The sequence below is a fragment of the Quercus suber genome, unplaced genomic scaffold (genome assembly GCF_002906115.3).
Source record: "Quercus suber isolate HL8 unplaced genomic scaffold, Cork oak 2.0 scaffold_267, whole genome shotgun sequence".
Lineage (NCBI taxonomy): Eukaryota > Viridiplantae > Streptophyta > Magnoliopsida > Fagales > Fagaceae > Quercus > Quercus suber.
The window spans coordinates 201,769-217,532 of record NW_027069723.1 but is presented as its reverse complement, the minus strand read 5'-3'; the positions used below and the strand labels follow the sequence as shown (position 1 = coordinate 217,532).

Genomic DNA, 15,764 nt, shown 5'->3' with positions numbered 1-15,764 from the left:
TGGTAGATTTATAAGATTATATAATTATTATTACTAATAAAATTCAAAATAAAATTACATATTATATAAGCTCATGACCATCTCATATCATATAATATATAATAAAAAAATGTTTTAAAATTGTGATTGTGCCAAATGGATGTCTTCTCAATTTTTAATTATTATTCCTCTTTTTTTTCTTCTCATGTAATGTGACACACATGAAGTACATTAAAATGGTCAACATAATTGATATATGTGAAACTTTATAGCAAAAGTTTCAAAAAGTTTGAAAAATACTACTTGATCAAAATTTTACTATCAAGAGTTTCTAGAAATTTAAAAGAAGTTTTATTATTTATTTTAATAATCTACCTTAAATTTAGGTCTCACATGCTATGGTTGTGCTAAATGACTAATCACTCAATGTAAGTGTTACAAAGTTATTTATATGACATTAATTTTTTTTAATAAAATCTGACATAGTTTTGTCATATAACTCTTTATAAGTACATTAAAACTATATATGTACTTACATATTTTTCTTTCAATAACACTTTATCACTAAAGTTTTAGAAAAATCAAGTATTACTCCAAATAAAATTCAATAACAAAAGATTCAAAAATTTAAAATAAGTTGCATTATTTAATTTAAATTATTTTATAATCTATTATTATTATAGAAACTTGATCTTATATGATGTAGGCCTTCATCATGTAATTCAAAGCAATTTTTGTTCTTTTGTTTCAAAGTGTATTTTATTATTATTATTTTTTTTTCTATTTACATATGATTATATATATATATATATTGTGACATAATGCTAGTCAAGAGACTAAAAATATATTTTTTAGTTATATATTTTATCCATTACATTTTTCTATTGTCTACTTGATTTAATAGCAATAGAATTCCCATTTAGTTCTGTACATTGGATTAAGTATAGATCTTCAAGAAAGAGGCTTATCAAGTTACATATTCTAGTTCCTCTCAAAAAATAAACGAGTTACATAGTCTAGTACTCTTGGTATATCATTGTAAAGCAAGACTTATACAGAACAAGATCTTCTCCAATCTTGTCCACTTTGTTGTCTATTTTATGGTTCAAATTTTATGTTTCGGATCTAACAATATACGGATTGTCATATCATTTTAAATTTTGAATGATATGGTAGACTATACATCTTTAAATAAAATTATGAAATGAACAAAATTAATAAGATTTAAATTGAATAGGATCATTTCCACTTCATAAATAGAGATAAAAGTAATGAGTAAGCAATCATTTAGACACATCAGTTTAATTATTATACATTCCCTAAACCAATAATTAGGGAAAGCTCAAGTTCATTATGCCTCTGGCAATAAAGTAAAGATACAAGACAACAAAACAAAGAAGTTGGTCCCTTCAAAGACTTGTCAAACCCTACTTTCCTTAAGTGGATTAAGCCCTACAGGTTACAATTTCGATTATTATTACACATATTTGGATACCTGATTCAGCTGAATCCAGACTCTCCATTTAGCATTTACACTATTAATCCAGCCCTTGGAACCAGTTCAGTTGCTCAAAATCCCAAAAAGTCTCATTATCAACAGCCATGTTTCCAGTACTTTCACCAGGCTGGGAGAGTTGGCCTTGGTCTCCTGAGGATGAACTATCCGGTGAGCTTATTCTCTCTGTCAATGAAGGGTTCAAACGAGATGGTGTTGCCTCATCACTTTGAGGAACTTGTTGAGCTGCTGGCTCACTTACTATTACTGCAGGAGGCCTTCTGTCAAATGCTCTTAAGCATTTTGATTTCTTGTACACTCTACAGAGGCTAAATTCTTGCCTTAACTGCAAATACAGAAGAAGAAAATTGAACCACTCATTCTTATTAGTATTATGGAATAGTTATCCTTTAAGGGCTGGAGTTATGTAATTATTTTTGTTTTAGTGGAGATGTTATGAGTTATCTCTATCTCTTAGACTTTATCTCATTTGAGTAGTCGTTATCTCTTATTGGGTGTTGTTATCTCTATCTGGCCTTTGGATTCCTATTTATTGTATTAAAGGGAGGAATTATAATTGAATAAGATGATCACCTAGTTATATATTTTCACTCAATTGAGTAATTGAAGGCATGGCTCCCTTCTGAAAATGATCTAACAAGTTGCACGCATCGCATTCGCATTCCATATTTACAGGGTAAAAAAGCATTCTTGTGCAAAAGGCCAAGTCTTGATTCATAGTAGACTATTGCATGCATGAGATATATATATATATATATATATATCTTTAACAGGGTTTCGCAAGGAGATGAAGTTTATGGAGTATTCACATAAAAAACAATTGTAATTAATAGACTGTCACCGTTTAACCACCATGGCAAAATTGGATTTGATTGGTAATTAGTAGGTGCAAATTTACTTCATATATATTTATCAATCACATGGTTCTTACCATTTATCTCTATGAAGATGATGATTGCGACATAAACACACACACACAAACATATATATGGGAGAATTGCCTAAACCATTGACTAGTAATTAGTTAATTTATACCGTAGGAGTTGCATTGGTTGATGCGGACACTTCTCCTTCAATGGCTTTGTATTCGTTCATCTTCCACTCCGTTTTTGTTCCATTGGGAGCTCTTCCATTGTAGAAAACCATGGTCCTTTTCAACCCAATAATGCGATTGTTGGAAGAGTAAACATAATTAGGAGACCCGGTAGCTTTCCAGTACCCAGTTTGCGTGAGTCGCCTTGGTCTTCCACCACGAGCTTCACTTTCTTGTCTTGGAATGAAGAAAAACCACTGCTCTGGGTCTCCATGGCATAGATCTCCAGAAAACTCTGAATCCAACAAGTTTTGAGAAATATTAGCAAAAATAAAAACAAAAAAAGTAAGTATTCATCCCAAAACATTTTTTTTTTTTAAAAAAAAAAGAAGAAAAAGAAAAAGAAGAAGAAGATAAAATCAAAATGGTTAGCTCCATGACTTTGGAATAATAATTAAATTCATCATTTTTTATCGGTTTAAGTTTTTCGTATCATAATATCAGAATATGTAACCCTGCATTCAACTAGAAAGTGGGAAAGCAAACATGATGAACCCAAGAAAAACTTAACCTACTTTGCTTTTTGACAAAAATAAGGAAGACTATATGTTCATCAAAAGAACTTAATACTTTTGGGGGTTAAGAATAAATGTTTTTGTTTGAGAGTAAAATTTTTCCGATATTTTTATCCTCTTAATCTTCAAGATGATCATCCAAAGACTTTCATATGGAAAACCAAAAAAAAAAAAAAAAATCTTAATTGTGAACTTAAATTCATTATTGCAAGCTTCAACACGGAAAGTGAAAATAAAACCAGAAATATTTAATGAGCTTCAGTGTAACCTTAAAGGCTATAGAGCTGAAGCATTAAAAGAAACAACATTAAATTACTTGTAAGAAATTTCAGTGAAGAAACAAAAAAAAAAAATTAGACAGAAAAGAACAAAAGAAGAGAGGATTTTTACGTGGGAGTTCCCATGGTTTCGAGTCATATATGTCCACAACCGGTATAATCCGGTCCATAACTCTGTTCAAATCTTCTCTGGTCCCTTCTAGCTTGTTATGCAAATAGAATGAGACTAACTCTTCCTCTGTTGGGTAGAACCGAAACCCAGGTGGGAAATCCTCCATTACTCTAGCTCTCAAAATATAACTCTACCAAATGGGATTTCTTTCTTTGTTTTTGTTTTTACTAAGACTCAGTTATATTGTGGTTTAACGCAGTGATGTGTATATGTGTGTATATATATATATAAGAGGAGCTGGAGGAGTTTGCAGAAGATGGGAATGAAAGTTAGGCAAAAGTGCAGAAAGGCAAACCGAGTGAAATGAGAAAAGGCGAATTAAGGCGCTTTGTGGGGTTGCTTGGAAAGTTCCACGCGCTTGGCAAGAAAAAGTTCACCGTCTAATTTTGATGATCTCCGTACAATGCCAATTTTTTTGTTTGTATTCTTTTACGAAGAGTATATTTTGATTTGGTTTGGTGGAAAATTTCCCTTTTTTTTGAGGGTCTGGTGGAAAAATTCCTAGTCATCATATTCCATGTGTGTTGCATTTTGATTCGGCGGAAAAATCCTTTTTATTAAAAAACTTATAACAAAAAGCTTATAGAGTGATGTGACAAGTGTAATTTGCACCAATTAAAAATTTTAATAAATATAAGTGTTTGATTTTTTTTTTTTTTTGGTAAAATCCAATTAACTCTCTTGAGATGTAGATTGATACTAGTCATATTTAAAATTTTTTAAAACTAACAAACTTCATCTTTAACCATTGCTTGAAATAAGAAAACAATGAGTAACGGTTTAGAGATCAAGTTAATCAGTTTTGAAAAGATTTAAACCTGACTAATATTAGCTCAAATCTTAAAAATATTGATTGTATTTTACTCTTGTTAATGGTGACAATCGGTTTGTAACACTCAGGGACGGGATTATAAAAGTAAAAAAAGTGAAAAAAAATAAAATACTAAAATTTTATAATTTAAGGATTAAAATTAAAAGTGAAAATTTTCAACTTTCAATTTTAACCCTTGAAAAGTAATTACGAGGTGATCACAATTCATGCATGTTGATCCACCCTTTATTCTCAGTGCCCACATTAACCTATTTTTTTGAGATATATATATATATATATAAACTTCTTATACATTTATATTTATCCATACAAAACTAAGATCTAAACCGTGTGATGTCCGTGTGTGGTGTGTATGCCCTAAATCTTCAATAACCGCCAAAATTGTATGAATTATAAATTAGAAGTTTATATGACCAAAACAGTTTGACACTTTGACTTCAATTTTATGATTATATTTGTACAAGTTGAATAAAAAACCTCAACTGGATGGTCTTGATCGGTTTTCAATGCGGAGCGATGACCATGAAAGCTGCATTCCATCTTATATGTTCTTATCTTATTCCATAAATTAAGAATTTAAGATTCTATTATGTGGGTGCAACATAGAGAATAAAATTAAGCTCCATTTGGTTATGCTTTTTGCAATTATTAAATTAAGTTCTTACAGGCCTATTAAAAAACCGTTAATTGAAAGCTTGAATTGCAAAGTCTTTACTTTGACAGCATCCCTCCTAACTAACATTTCTTTGTAACTATGCTCCACTTGAAATTTATGGAAAGTTTGGAGAATATTTGTGCACAAATTATGGTCTAGATTTCAATAGAATGACATTAGAGATACTACAAATTTTACTATATTAATCTTACAAACTAATATATTATAAATTATTAAAATTTAATTTAAACATTTATTTATTATAATGTCGTTGAAGTGACACCAACCACATTCGTAATTCATTACTGTTAGGAAATTTGGGCCTTGACCTTGTCAAATTACTAATTTTAAAGCTAAGTTAATTATTAATTTAATTATGATTAAGGCCTTTGATAAAACAATCAAACACAATATTGCACAAAAATAAACAGTTACGGAAATAAACAACACGTAATATGGCAACTCAGGGAAAACTAATGGAATAATTGTCCCATAGAAAAAATCACTGGAGGTAAACCTTTCCCCAAAGAAGAAAATACCACACAAAAACCTCTGAAGTTTGGACTAAAACATAACAATAACGTGAAATGTTAAATTTTTGTATTAGCAATTTAGCGCCTGTTTATATCGTTTAATACCCAATCAATTCTACTTTAGAAGTACCTACTAATAATGTAACATGTGAAATTGTGAATATTGATTAAGACCGGTCTAATACTAATAGTATACTATTTAGTATTTAGAGAACAAATTATCAGAAAATGACAAACGATTAATGTCCAACTCTCTTTCATTAGTTTTTTTTTTTTTCTTTGATCTTTCCAAGTTTTGAGGTGTCAACTGTCAACAATTCTACTTAACCAATAAGATTTTGCTACCAAAACAGTTAGTAAAAAAGTTTGTGAGTATAGCATTACTCTTAAAAGAATCAATAATATTGTTTAAGAAAAACCAAAATGTAATTTTATAAAACAAAATTATTAAAATTAGTACTGTGGGAACAATTTTTGCTTCAAAGGCCAAGGGTTAGACCATGGTTGGAACCTTAGGCAAATCTTGTTGTCCCACATAGGAAAGAAAGCCTCCCTCTTTGCACCTTATAAGAGATGAGCCAATGGTTGAAGAGTACCACTAGCTTGGTCCTTCCAATGTGGGACTTGAAGCCAAAAAAGATTACAATGTGCAACTCTTGGTCTTGAGGTAAAAATATCCCCACAAATATATATATATATATATATAGTAAATTTAAAAAAATATATATATTTGGAGGGGGGATTGCCTCTAGTCCAGGCTCCGTCTTTGAAACAGTCAAAGACTAAAGAGGGAAGAGAAAAAGAGAAGACCCAGTGGAGGAACTGGTCTCTTTGTTGATATACTATGTGAAATGTATGCATAGGCTATTTTGGTGACTAACGACAATTTTTTTAAATGAGAACCGACGTACTATTCGTGCTATTTGTGCTTTATTATTATTATTATTATTATTTTTTTTTTTTTTTAAGTACGCTGCCAAAGATTCTGTTTGAAAAAAAAAATTGAAAGGTTTGAAAATATGTTTTTTTAAGAGAAATAGGTAAAAATGTCCCCACAAGTATATATATATATATATATATAGTAAATTTTAAAAAAAAAAAATATTTGGAGGGGGGATTGCCTCTAGTCCAAGCTGAAGAGAAAAAGAGAAGACCCAGTGGAGGAACTGGTCTCTTTGTTGATATACTATGTGAAATGTATGCATAGGCTATTTTGGTGACTAACGACAATTTTTTTAAATGAGAACCGACGTACTATTCGTGCTATTTGTGCTTTATTATTATTATTTTTTTTATTATTTTTAAGTACGCTGCCAAAGATTCTGTTTGAAAAAAAAAATTGAAAGGTTTGAAAATATGTTTTTTTAAGAGAAAAAAAAAGGAAATAAACAAGCACTTAAAGCTCTCATTACCCTTGGCCAAAAAAGTGAATGCAAAGAGCTACTAGATTCTGGCAGAGAGAACCTGTAGTCTATCACTTTGATTGAACATCCTGTCCAGGTTTTGAAAATATTAAATCCATTTTTTCAATTCATATTGAAGATTTTTCATGCTTTTGGAGCAAACGAAAGATTATATATATATGTGTGTGTGTGTGTTAGCTATATTTTTGTGGTTCTGTACCGTGCACATATATTGATATATAGTTTCAACTTAATTAATTGAAGGCTTTACATCATTTTGAGGCAAACGAAAACTGTTTCAAGCAAAAAGTTTACTAATATTGGTTCTCCATCCTAAAATTATAACTTGCTGATATTTTTTCTCGTTATAGAATAGAACGCACATCTCTTATGAAAATGACTATATATATATATATATATGTTAGCTATATTTTTGTGGTTCTGCAGCTGTACCATGCACATATATTGATATATAGTTTCAACTTAACTAATTGAAGGCTTTACATCATTTTGAGGCAAACGAAAACTGTTTTAAACAAAAAGTTTACTAATATTGGTTCTCCATCCTAACATTCTAACTTGCTGATATTTTTTCTCATTATAGAATAGAACGCACATCTCTTATGAAAATGATTATGAATTTGGGATAGCTTTTAGGTGGCAAAATAGAGGTAAAGTTCTAAAAGGTGATGAATATGAACTCGGATTAATTTGCACGTTCCTCTCAACTCTTAACATTGGTTTCAAAATGAAGATGAGTTCTTTAAAAACATTATTTGGAAATACGAATTGAAAATTTATTTTGACGATCTCTATGTTAACCTACACAACATTATGTCAACTTTGTCTTCTTTTTAAAGTCTAAATATCTTAATTAGTAAAGTTTTTTGTAGTTAAACAAGAGAGTTAGAGTTCAAACTTCACCTATACCAAAATTCGATTAGTGTCTTAATCTGATGATAAAAAATAATCTTCATAAAATGGACATTATAGATTCATAGGTAAATTGAGTTTCTATACTATCTATCAAAAAGAACTTAATCAATCATTTGTCGTTCCATGATGTAAACTGACTTGCTATTTCTGAATAAGCAGGTGATAATGCTACCACTATTAAAAATAAATATTTCGAGTAAATCATGGGGGTTAAAATGACTTACAAAATTTTCCATTAATTTTATGGTCAACCTGGAAAGTGCTTGACAGCTTCACAGGTGTAGTTAATCACGAGTCATTTGGTCAGGGTTAAGTAATAAGCTATCAAGTTCTCAGAAAAGCACCACTAGATGATGAGTTTAGTTGAGTTGGCTGCGTACCATATATGCAGGCTTTAAAAGTGTGGCGTAAATCCAACTTCCATTCTTTATACTTTTTTGCCATGATGGGTATGGTAAATTTCCTCCTGTAGAGAAGGAAAATTCCCGACCTATCACAAGCTGACACATCACACTACCAAGTCCACAAAATGCAGCCAATTACAAAGCGCCACATGCTACTGCTAGGTTTTACTATTGCTATTCAGAAGCCAACAGAAATTCGCCAAGTGTCATACAAGAACCAATCATGCATCAGCTCGTGTAAGCTCTATCAAAAAGAACTTAATCAATCATTTGTCGTTCCATGATGTAAACTGACTTGCTATTTCTGAATAAGCAGGTGATAATGCTACCACTATTAAAAATAAATATTTCGAGTAAATCATGGGGGTTAAAATGACTTACAAAATTTTCCATTAATTTTATGGTCAACCTGGAAAGTGCTTGACAGCTTCACAGGTGTAGTTAATCACGAGTCATTTGGTCAGGGTTAAGTAATAAGCTATCAAGTTCTCAGAAAAGCACCACTAGATGATGAGTTTAGTTGAGTTGGCTGCGTACCATAAATGCAGGCTTTAAAAGTGTGGCGTAAATCCAACTTCCATTCTTTATACTTTTTTGCCATGATGGGTATGGTAAATTTCCTCCTATCAACAAACCTCCGACAAAAGTTTATTACTTTCACTTGTTTCAAAATGTTGCAATGGCAATGAGTGGAGTTACGTTCTTGCTTCATCCCTTCCCCTACACTGTGTGTGAAAGTTTGGAGGGAGAGAAAAGTAAAGATTAAGAGGGAATGAGTGAAGAGAAAAAGGAGAATTGTTATTATTTATCCTTGTTTATATGTTTTAAAAATGAAGTCGGAGGAAGAGAAATGAGGGGTTATATAAATTGACAATTATGACCTTTATTAATTTTAAAAAATAGATATAAATTGATATAATAAGAATAAAATTTATAATTTAAATATTTTCCATATAAGTAGAATCTATTCTCTCTACTCTCCTCCTAATTCCTCCAACTTGCGGGAATTAAAAAAAAGGGGGTTAGGACTAGGGAGTTAGTACTAGGACTATGTGGAATCTATTCTCTCATGTCTAGCATGTATCCTCTTTTGAGGTGGGAAAAATCCATGTGAGACAAGACTGATCAAGTTAGAAAGTGCATTTGTTCCAACCCTATTTATTAGGTACTCTTTAATTCCTATAACACTCCATCTAATAATAAGTCACACGGATCTATTTCTTAGCAAGAGAGAAAGAAACCCCCATAAAAAAAATAAATAAATAAAAGCAAGATAGAAAGAAACCACTTGACTATATACGTAAGAGCCAGTATGTACTTCATTGTTAATTGGTATAACAAGGTCAAAATGGGCATCTGCCCCTTTCGCCAAAATTTTCAAGCAAAATTTCCTGTTCTAGGGACGGAGCCAGAACTTAGAGTTAGGGGGGGTGGCTTTGCTGTTAGTTGTGCGCAATGATTTCGGCCCTCGATTTTGTTGCTACTTAGTCACTTAGCTACTAGTTGTTAAAATTTTTTTAAAGGGTTAGATTTTTTGTTTTAAGTAAAATTGGTTGACTAGGCTTATTATTATTATTATTATTATTATTATTTTTAGTTTTACTATTGATAATTTTTGTTGTTGTATTAATTTTTTTTTTTTTAAATGTGGAAAATGTTTGAACTACAAACTTTTTTACAAATTACTGATAATGTAAGTTGCGAGCCCAAATGCAAACCAATAGGAATTTGCTACCTTAACCGTTTGTAAAAATGTTATAGAAAAATTTGTGACTATAACAATACTTTTAAAAGAATCAATAATATTTTTAATGGGGGGGGGGGGCATTGCCCCCCCAAGTCCAATCATGGCTCTGTCCATGTCCTGTTCTGAAACTATCTAGTAAAATGCCCATGTTTGAAACTCTATTCTTAGAAAATCGAGTTATGTGAAATCAAACTAAAAAAAAAAAAAAAAGGAACTTGAGTTCCATATAAAATTTATCACATTACTGGATTTTCATCCAATCAAGTTTTTCACTGAAACTCGATTTTCTAAAGATCAAATTTCAAAACAATGGCATTTTGCTAGATAGTTTCAGAACAAAAGTATTTTGCTACATCTTTTGGGCGAAATAAGCAAATGTCCATTTTGGCCTGTATAACACTAGCTAAAAAAATTGCTTAGACATACATACTTTTTAAATACAACTATAAGAAGGAAGGTTCATGCACTTACTACTAGGGACATTGAACATTCAAGCGTTTTTTTTTTTTTTTTTTGGTGATAGAGCATTCAAGTTACTTCCCATAGTCAATTAGTGGGTAATTTACGTTTTAAAAATATTTAATTTTGACTTCAAATTAATTTCAACTGTGCATGAGCATCAGCGCATGCGTACGCTCTAATTTTCCTGTGGAAAAAAATTGAACGGTGATGTTGATACTGTTGACTAAACTCTTTCTTGCAAATTAAGCAAGAGGTGCAATTTCTATGCAAAAACTAGAAATAAAACCGTCTTTTTCCTCTTGCAAATAGTCGAGGTCGTACGTTTACGGAAGTGTAAAAACAAATAAAGTTGTGATCATATATAGAAAACATTTCAGATTGATGCAAAGCTTGACATTGAAAACTTACTTGAAAAACGTGGACACAGAGGGACTCGCCGAAATAAAATCAATGGTTTAAGACTCAAGAGGCATGGGTTCAAGAATATCAACCCCCCCATACTTCCTTCTATTGCCAATAGTCAAGACCACGTACAAGGGCATGGAAAATTGAGTATGTGTGCATTCATAACAATTCATAATTCAATTGTTTTAATAGGGAATAGAAACATTAAAGGACATTAAAGGTCTTCGTTGAACACATCGAAAGATATTAATTAAGCTATTTTTCCTTGACTGTTAGGAATAGTTCCAACTAATGTAAACACTAGTATTCAATGTGACATTGGGAGCCATTTTTCCTTTTTCTCCCTTTTTTTTTTTGTTTTTTACTAATTTACTTTAATTCATACTCATTTCCACCCAAATTTTTGTCCCTTTAAAGAAGCACTAATTTATTTATTTTTATAATAAAAAACACTAATTTATTAAGGAACTAATATTAGATACTTTCCATCCAAATTTTTTTAATGAGAATTTCAATCCTACCATTTCTTCACAAAATGTGAATAAAAATAGAGATTACAAAAAAAAAAAAAAGTAAAAAACAAATAAAAATAGTCTTTTGATTTTTTTTTTAAGTAACAAATTTTATTTGGAACATATAAATAAGAAATTTTAGACTATAAATGTGGGATGGAGGGAGTAAAACTCATGTTACCTACTTCTATTTGTGCATGCATCTTTATTGGCCGAATGAAGTCTGGGGCCATATGATTGAATGACCTTAGGAGTAATTCTAATTTTACTATATAAGTACATAAATTGATGTGTCAACTTCTATAATATTCTTTCTCAAAAAAAAAAAAACTTCTATAATGTTAATAATTAATATGATATTACTCAAATTCATTTGTCATGTCAATTTAAAGGTTTTTTTTTTTGGTAGTTAAATTAGTATTACTTTTATTAGGTTCCAATTATTTAAATAGGTAAAGTTTCTCACTGTCCAATAAAAGAATTGGAGTAAATTTTTGTCTACATCAAAATTAGACAGTGTCTTGACTTGATGATAAAAAATATTCTTCATAAAACAAAAACTATAAATTCAAATAATATTGTATCTGTTGGGGAAAATAATTATTTAATTTGTTTAGCATTAATTACATTTATATAAACTTGTTTATAACTCAATAACCCAAGTAACATGGCACGACTTTGATTTGTGGATGATAAAGGACAAAATTTACCACCATACCGGTTTGGTCGAAACTTCCTTCTATCTACCCTGTGACAACTCAAATGAGCATCCACATGTTTCTTTTAGTCATGTGACTTATTTAAAAATTATGAGACTTATTGTTAAAGGTAGTAGTAATAATAATAAGGTTAAAGTGCAAACTACACCGTTAAAGTTTGGGATAAGGTTTATCTTCAAACTAGTTTGAAGAAAAACTTTTCAAACTCCTTTTTTTTTTTTTTTTTTTATTGGATGTGAATTTGAAAATATAACAATTGGATTGCATGTTCTTTATATTTTTAACACATATGTCAAATTTTGTTCAAATTGGATGTTATTTACTATTTAATCAATAAACTTATTTTTTATATATAATATTTTACCACAAAAACTTGAAATTTAAATATGTCAATGATGATATATTTATTAATCTTTAATTTTCTTAAAATTTTGTAAGCATGAATGATATAATAAAAATATATCATCCAACTGTTAGACTTTCAAAATCACATTCAATAAAAAGATATAGGAGAAATTTGAAGAGTTTCTATTTAAACTAATTTAGAAATAAACATTTTCCTAAAGTTTGAGAGTCTTTGTATTTTACACTCTAAAATTTTAAATTTTAGATTTTACTTTCTAAAGTTATATTCCATTAGTATCAACATTTTTTCCATCCATATTTTCCGTTAAGTGTCACATAAGTTTTTCTCTCATATTTAGTTAATAAAATTATGTCATATCATTTTTGGATTTACGCTACAAAAATGACATCATTTTAATAGATAAACTAAATATGTAAACTTATGTGACACTAAAGGTGTGTTTGGGACAGGGGCTGCGTTTTTTTTGGCTGGTCCATGAACATAGCACTGTTCATGGACCAGTCAATTGAGAAAAACGCGTGAATAATAATTTGTAGCAATAAAAAATATTTTGCTACAGTGTTTTTAGCAATAAATTTTCAGTAAAATAAGCGGTATCCAAACGCACACTAAACGAAATATATAGATAAAATGACTACTAATGCAAACGAAATATAACTTCATAGAATAAAATCCAAATTTTAAAGTTTCATAGTATAAAATTCAAAGACCTCTAAATTTTAAGGGTGTAGTTTATTTTTAGCCTAATAATATTAATAACTTATTATCACTTTAACAAACTATATTATGAAAAAAAAAAAAAGTAGATGTGAACAAAATCTCTTGAATTTCTTTAGTATACTTTTTCTTTATCATTTTTGTTTGTCTTGTTGTGGATAATTTTCGTATTCGTAACAAAAGGTTAGAAGACATGCATGGAGAGGAGACAGAGTCAAGGGGAAGTCAATAAGCAAATTGACCCTCGAAAGATTTATGATGAAAGTCATGCAACCCAAATTCACGCGCAGTTAGACAAGAATGAGGCTTGAATTGAATCCGTGTTCCTGGCAGACCACGCTGGATTGAATTCAAGATCAGCTTTTTTACAGAAAATTGATACCATTTTTTGTCTTTTTCCACTTTCCGCTCATCGATCTACGCGTGACGCCAATAAGTATTGTTATATGTATACCATAGAGATTTTATTGGAACTATTGCTCTAACGGCTCCTTTCTAAATGCGTAGAAGTTGGTAAAAAAATGTGTTGAAATGTGTAAAATGTTGTTTAAAAACTAAAAAATGTTATTTAGAAACATAAACCAAACGGGAAGACTTGTATTATCAAGCCACACCATATGGTCCACTTTCTCGTTATATTTCTCATAATCTACCCATTGAAAGTGGCTCATGTTTTCTTAAAAATAGGTTTGGAATTATTCATTCAAATTTTAAATAAAAAGTAGCTCTGGAGTCACCGAGACCAACATGCACATAGAGTAAAACTTGCTACGAATGTGCGACTCCTGTCAATTCATTCTTTAACCAAAAAAAGGCTACTTTCAGAGTTTTTCATTCTTTTTCTTCTCCTCATAACAAACCACACGGATTTAAATGGGAAAACTATACCATTGACCAAGTTTCTTTTCAAACTATTTTTATATATTTTTATTGAAAATCTAATTGTTAAATTATGTGTTATTTATGTTCTTAAAATGCATTGTAAATTTTATTCAAATTGAATTTTATTTATTATTCGATCAATAAACTTATTTTTATAAATAAATTTAGACCACAAAAATACTACTTTTAAGAGTTTTTCATTTTTTCTTAACAAATATAAAGATAAAATTTAGTTACAAAATTAATTGTAATCTAAGACTACAACCTTACTCAATATATATATATATATATATATATATATATATATTTTTATTAGAGGTGAATTTTGACAATTCACCATTGGATTACATTTTCTTCTTATATCTTCCATACTTGCAAAATTTCTAGAAAACTAAAAATTAATAGCTATATCATCAATAAATTATTTAAATTGCAAGTTTTTGTAATTTAAAATTATGCATAAAATATAATCTTATAAATCATGTAGTAAATAATGTCCGATTGACACAAAATTTGACATATGTATTAAAAGCGTAAAAAACATGCAATTTAACTGTTATATTTTAAAAATATATAGTAATGTTAATGACATTGAGTAAAATTATAACTTTAAAATATAATCAATTTTGTAATTAAAATTTGTCCTAAATATAATAGGTTATTCTTTTTTTTTATGAGAAAAAATATAATAGGTTATTCAAGACAAAATGTAGCATGGTGGAAAGTCATCAAAATGGAGTATATTTAGGGCAAGACTAATATATATATAGACACACATTAATGGTCACAAAAGCTGGCCACCCATCGATGCTAGTCATCACTAAAACGATTGATTTTCTTGTGGATTTAGATATTGTTTATGAAATGTAAAAGTTAACATGATAAAAAAAATTATTAACATTTTATATTTTTATTATCTTCTTAAATTTTTATTTTTTTAATATGTTAACTTTTATATCTTACAATCAGGTAGTAATTGCATAGTGCAATACTATTGCACATCTGCACTGAATCCAAATTCCTTTCATACATTCAGGATGAACGAATTTTAGAAATAAGTGTCATGCAAAAAAATAAATAAATAGGAGAAATTCAAAAACTAAAGATGAATCAATTTTCCATGGAAATTAATGGTCGAGAAATTTTTTAACCAAGATGATTCATGAGTCATTCGTGGACTACCTAAAATTCATTAAGGGTCTTTTTTGGGTGGGGGTAAAACAGGGAGAATAGAGAATGAAAGAGAGAAAATGGAAATAAATAAATGTGTGTTTGGTTAAGAGTGAAAATAAGGGAAGAAAATAATGTGACCCGACAGTTTTCTTTACAGGCCAATCAAAAATCTTTCTCCCCAACTCGGGGAGAAAACTCAAAGTGGAAAACAGGGCTTATATTTTGGACTCAGCCCAACGACCATACTTTGTTAGCTTTTCTGTCTTTTTCTTCTTTGTTTAGTTGTGTTCGTCCGTGATTCTTGGTTTTGTTTTTGTCTTTTTCTTTAGTGTTTATCTTTTCTTCCTTCTCCCTTCTTTTTTCTTTTTTTTTTTCTTTGGTGCTTATCCTTTCTTGCTCTTTTCTGTTTTTTTTTTTTTTTTTTTTTTTTTTTAAATTTTTTTTTAAAATTTGTTTTTATTTTT

At 29.7% G+C, this 15,764-nt stretch overlaps 1 protein-coding gene across 1 annotated transcript; it reads right to left on the bottom strand.

Annotated features, from left to right (window-relative positions):
- Positions 1-1,221: 1,221 nt before the first annotated feature.
- LOC111996795 (NAC domain-containing protein 90) lies at positions 1,222-3,798 on the bottom strand. The gene is made up of 3 exons (XM_024028791.2): positions 3,494-3,798; positions 2,531-2,823; positions 1,222-1,820 (listed from the first exon to the last, which is right to left on the bottom strand). The coding sequence occupies exons 1-3, from the start codon at positions 3,657-3,659 to the stop codon at positions 1,518-1,520; spliced, it is 762 nt and encodes a 253-aa protein (XP_023884559.1). The 5' UTR covers positions 3,660-3,798; the 3' UTR covers positions 1,222-1,517.
- Positions 3,799-15,764: the final 11,966 nt, after the last annotated feature.

Coding starts and splice junctions, on each gene's coding strand:
- LOC111996795 (XM_024028791.2), bottom strand. CDS start 3,659: ATGGAGGATTTCCCACCTGGGTTTCGGTTCTACCCAACAGAGGAAGAG. Junction 2,824..3,493: donor GAAACCATGGGAACTCCCAC/GTAAAAATCCTC, acceptor TGTTGGATTCAG/AGTTTTCTGGAGATCTATGC. Junction 1,821..2,530: donor CAACCAATGCAACTCCTACG/GTATAAATTAAC, acceptor CTGTATTTGCAG/TTAAGGCAAGAATTTAGCCT.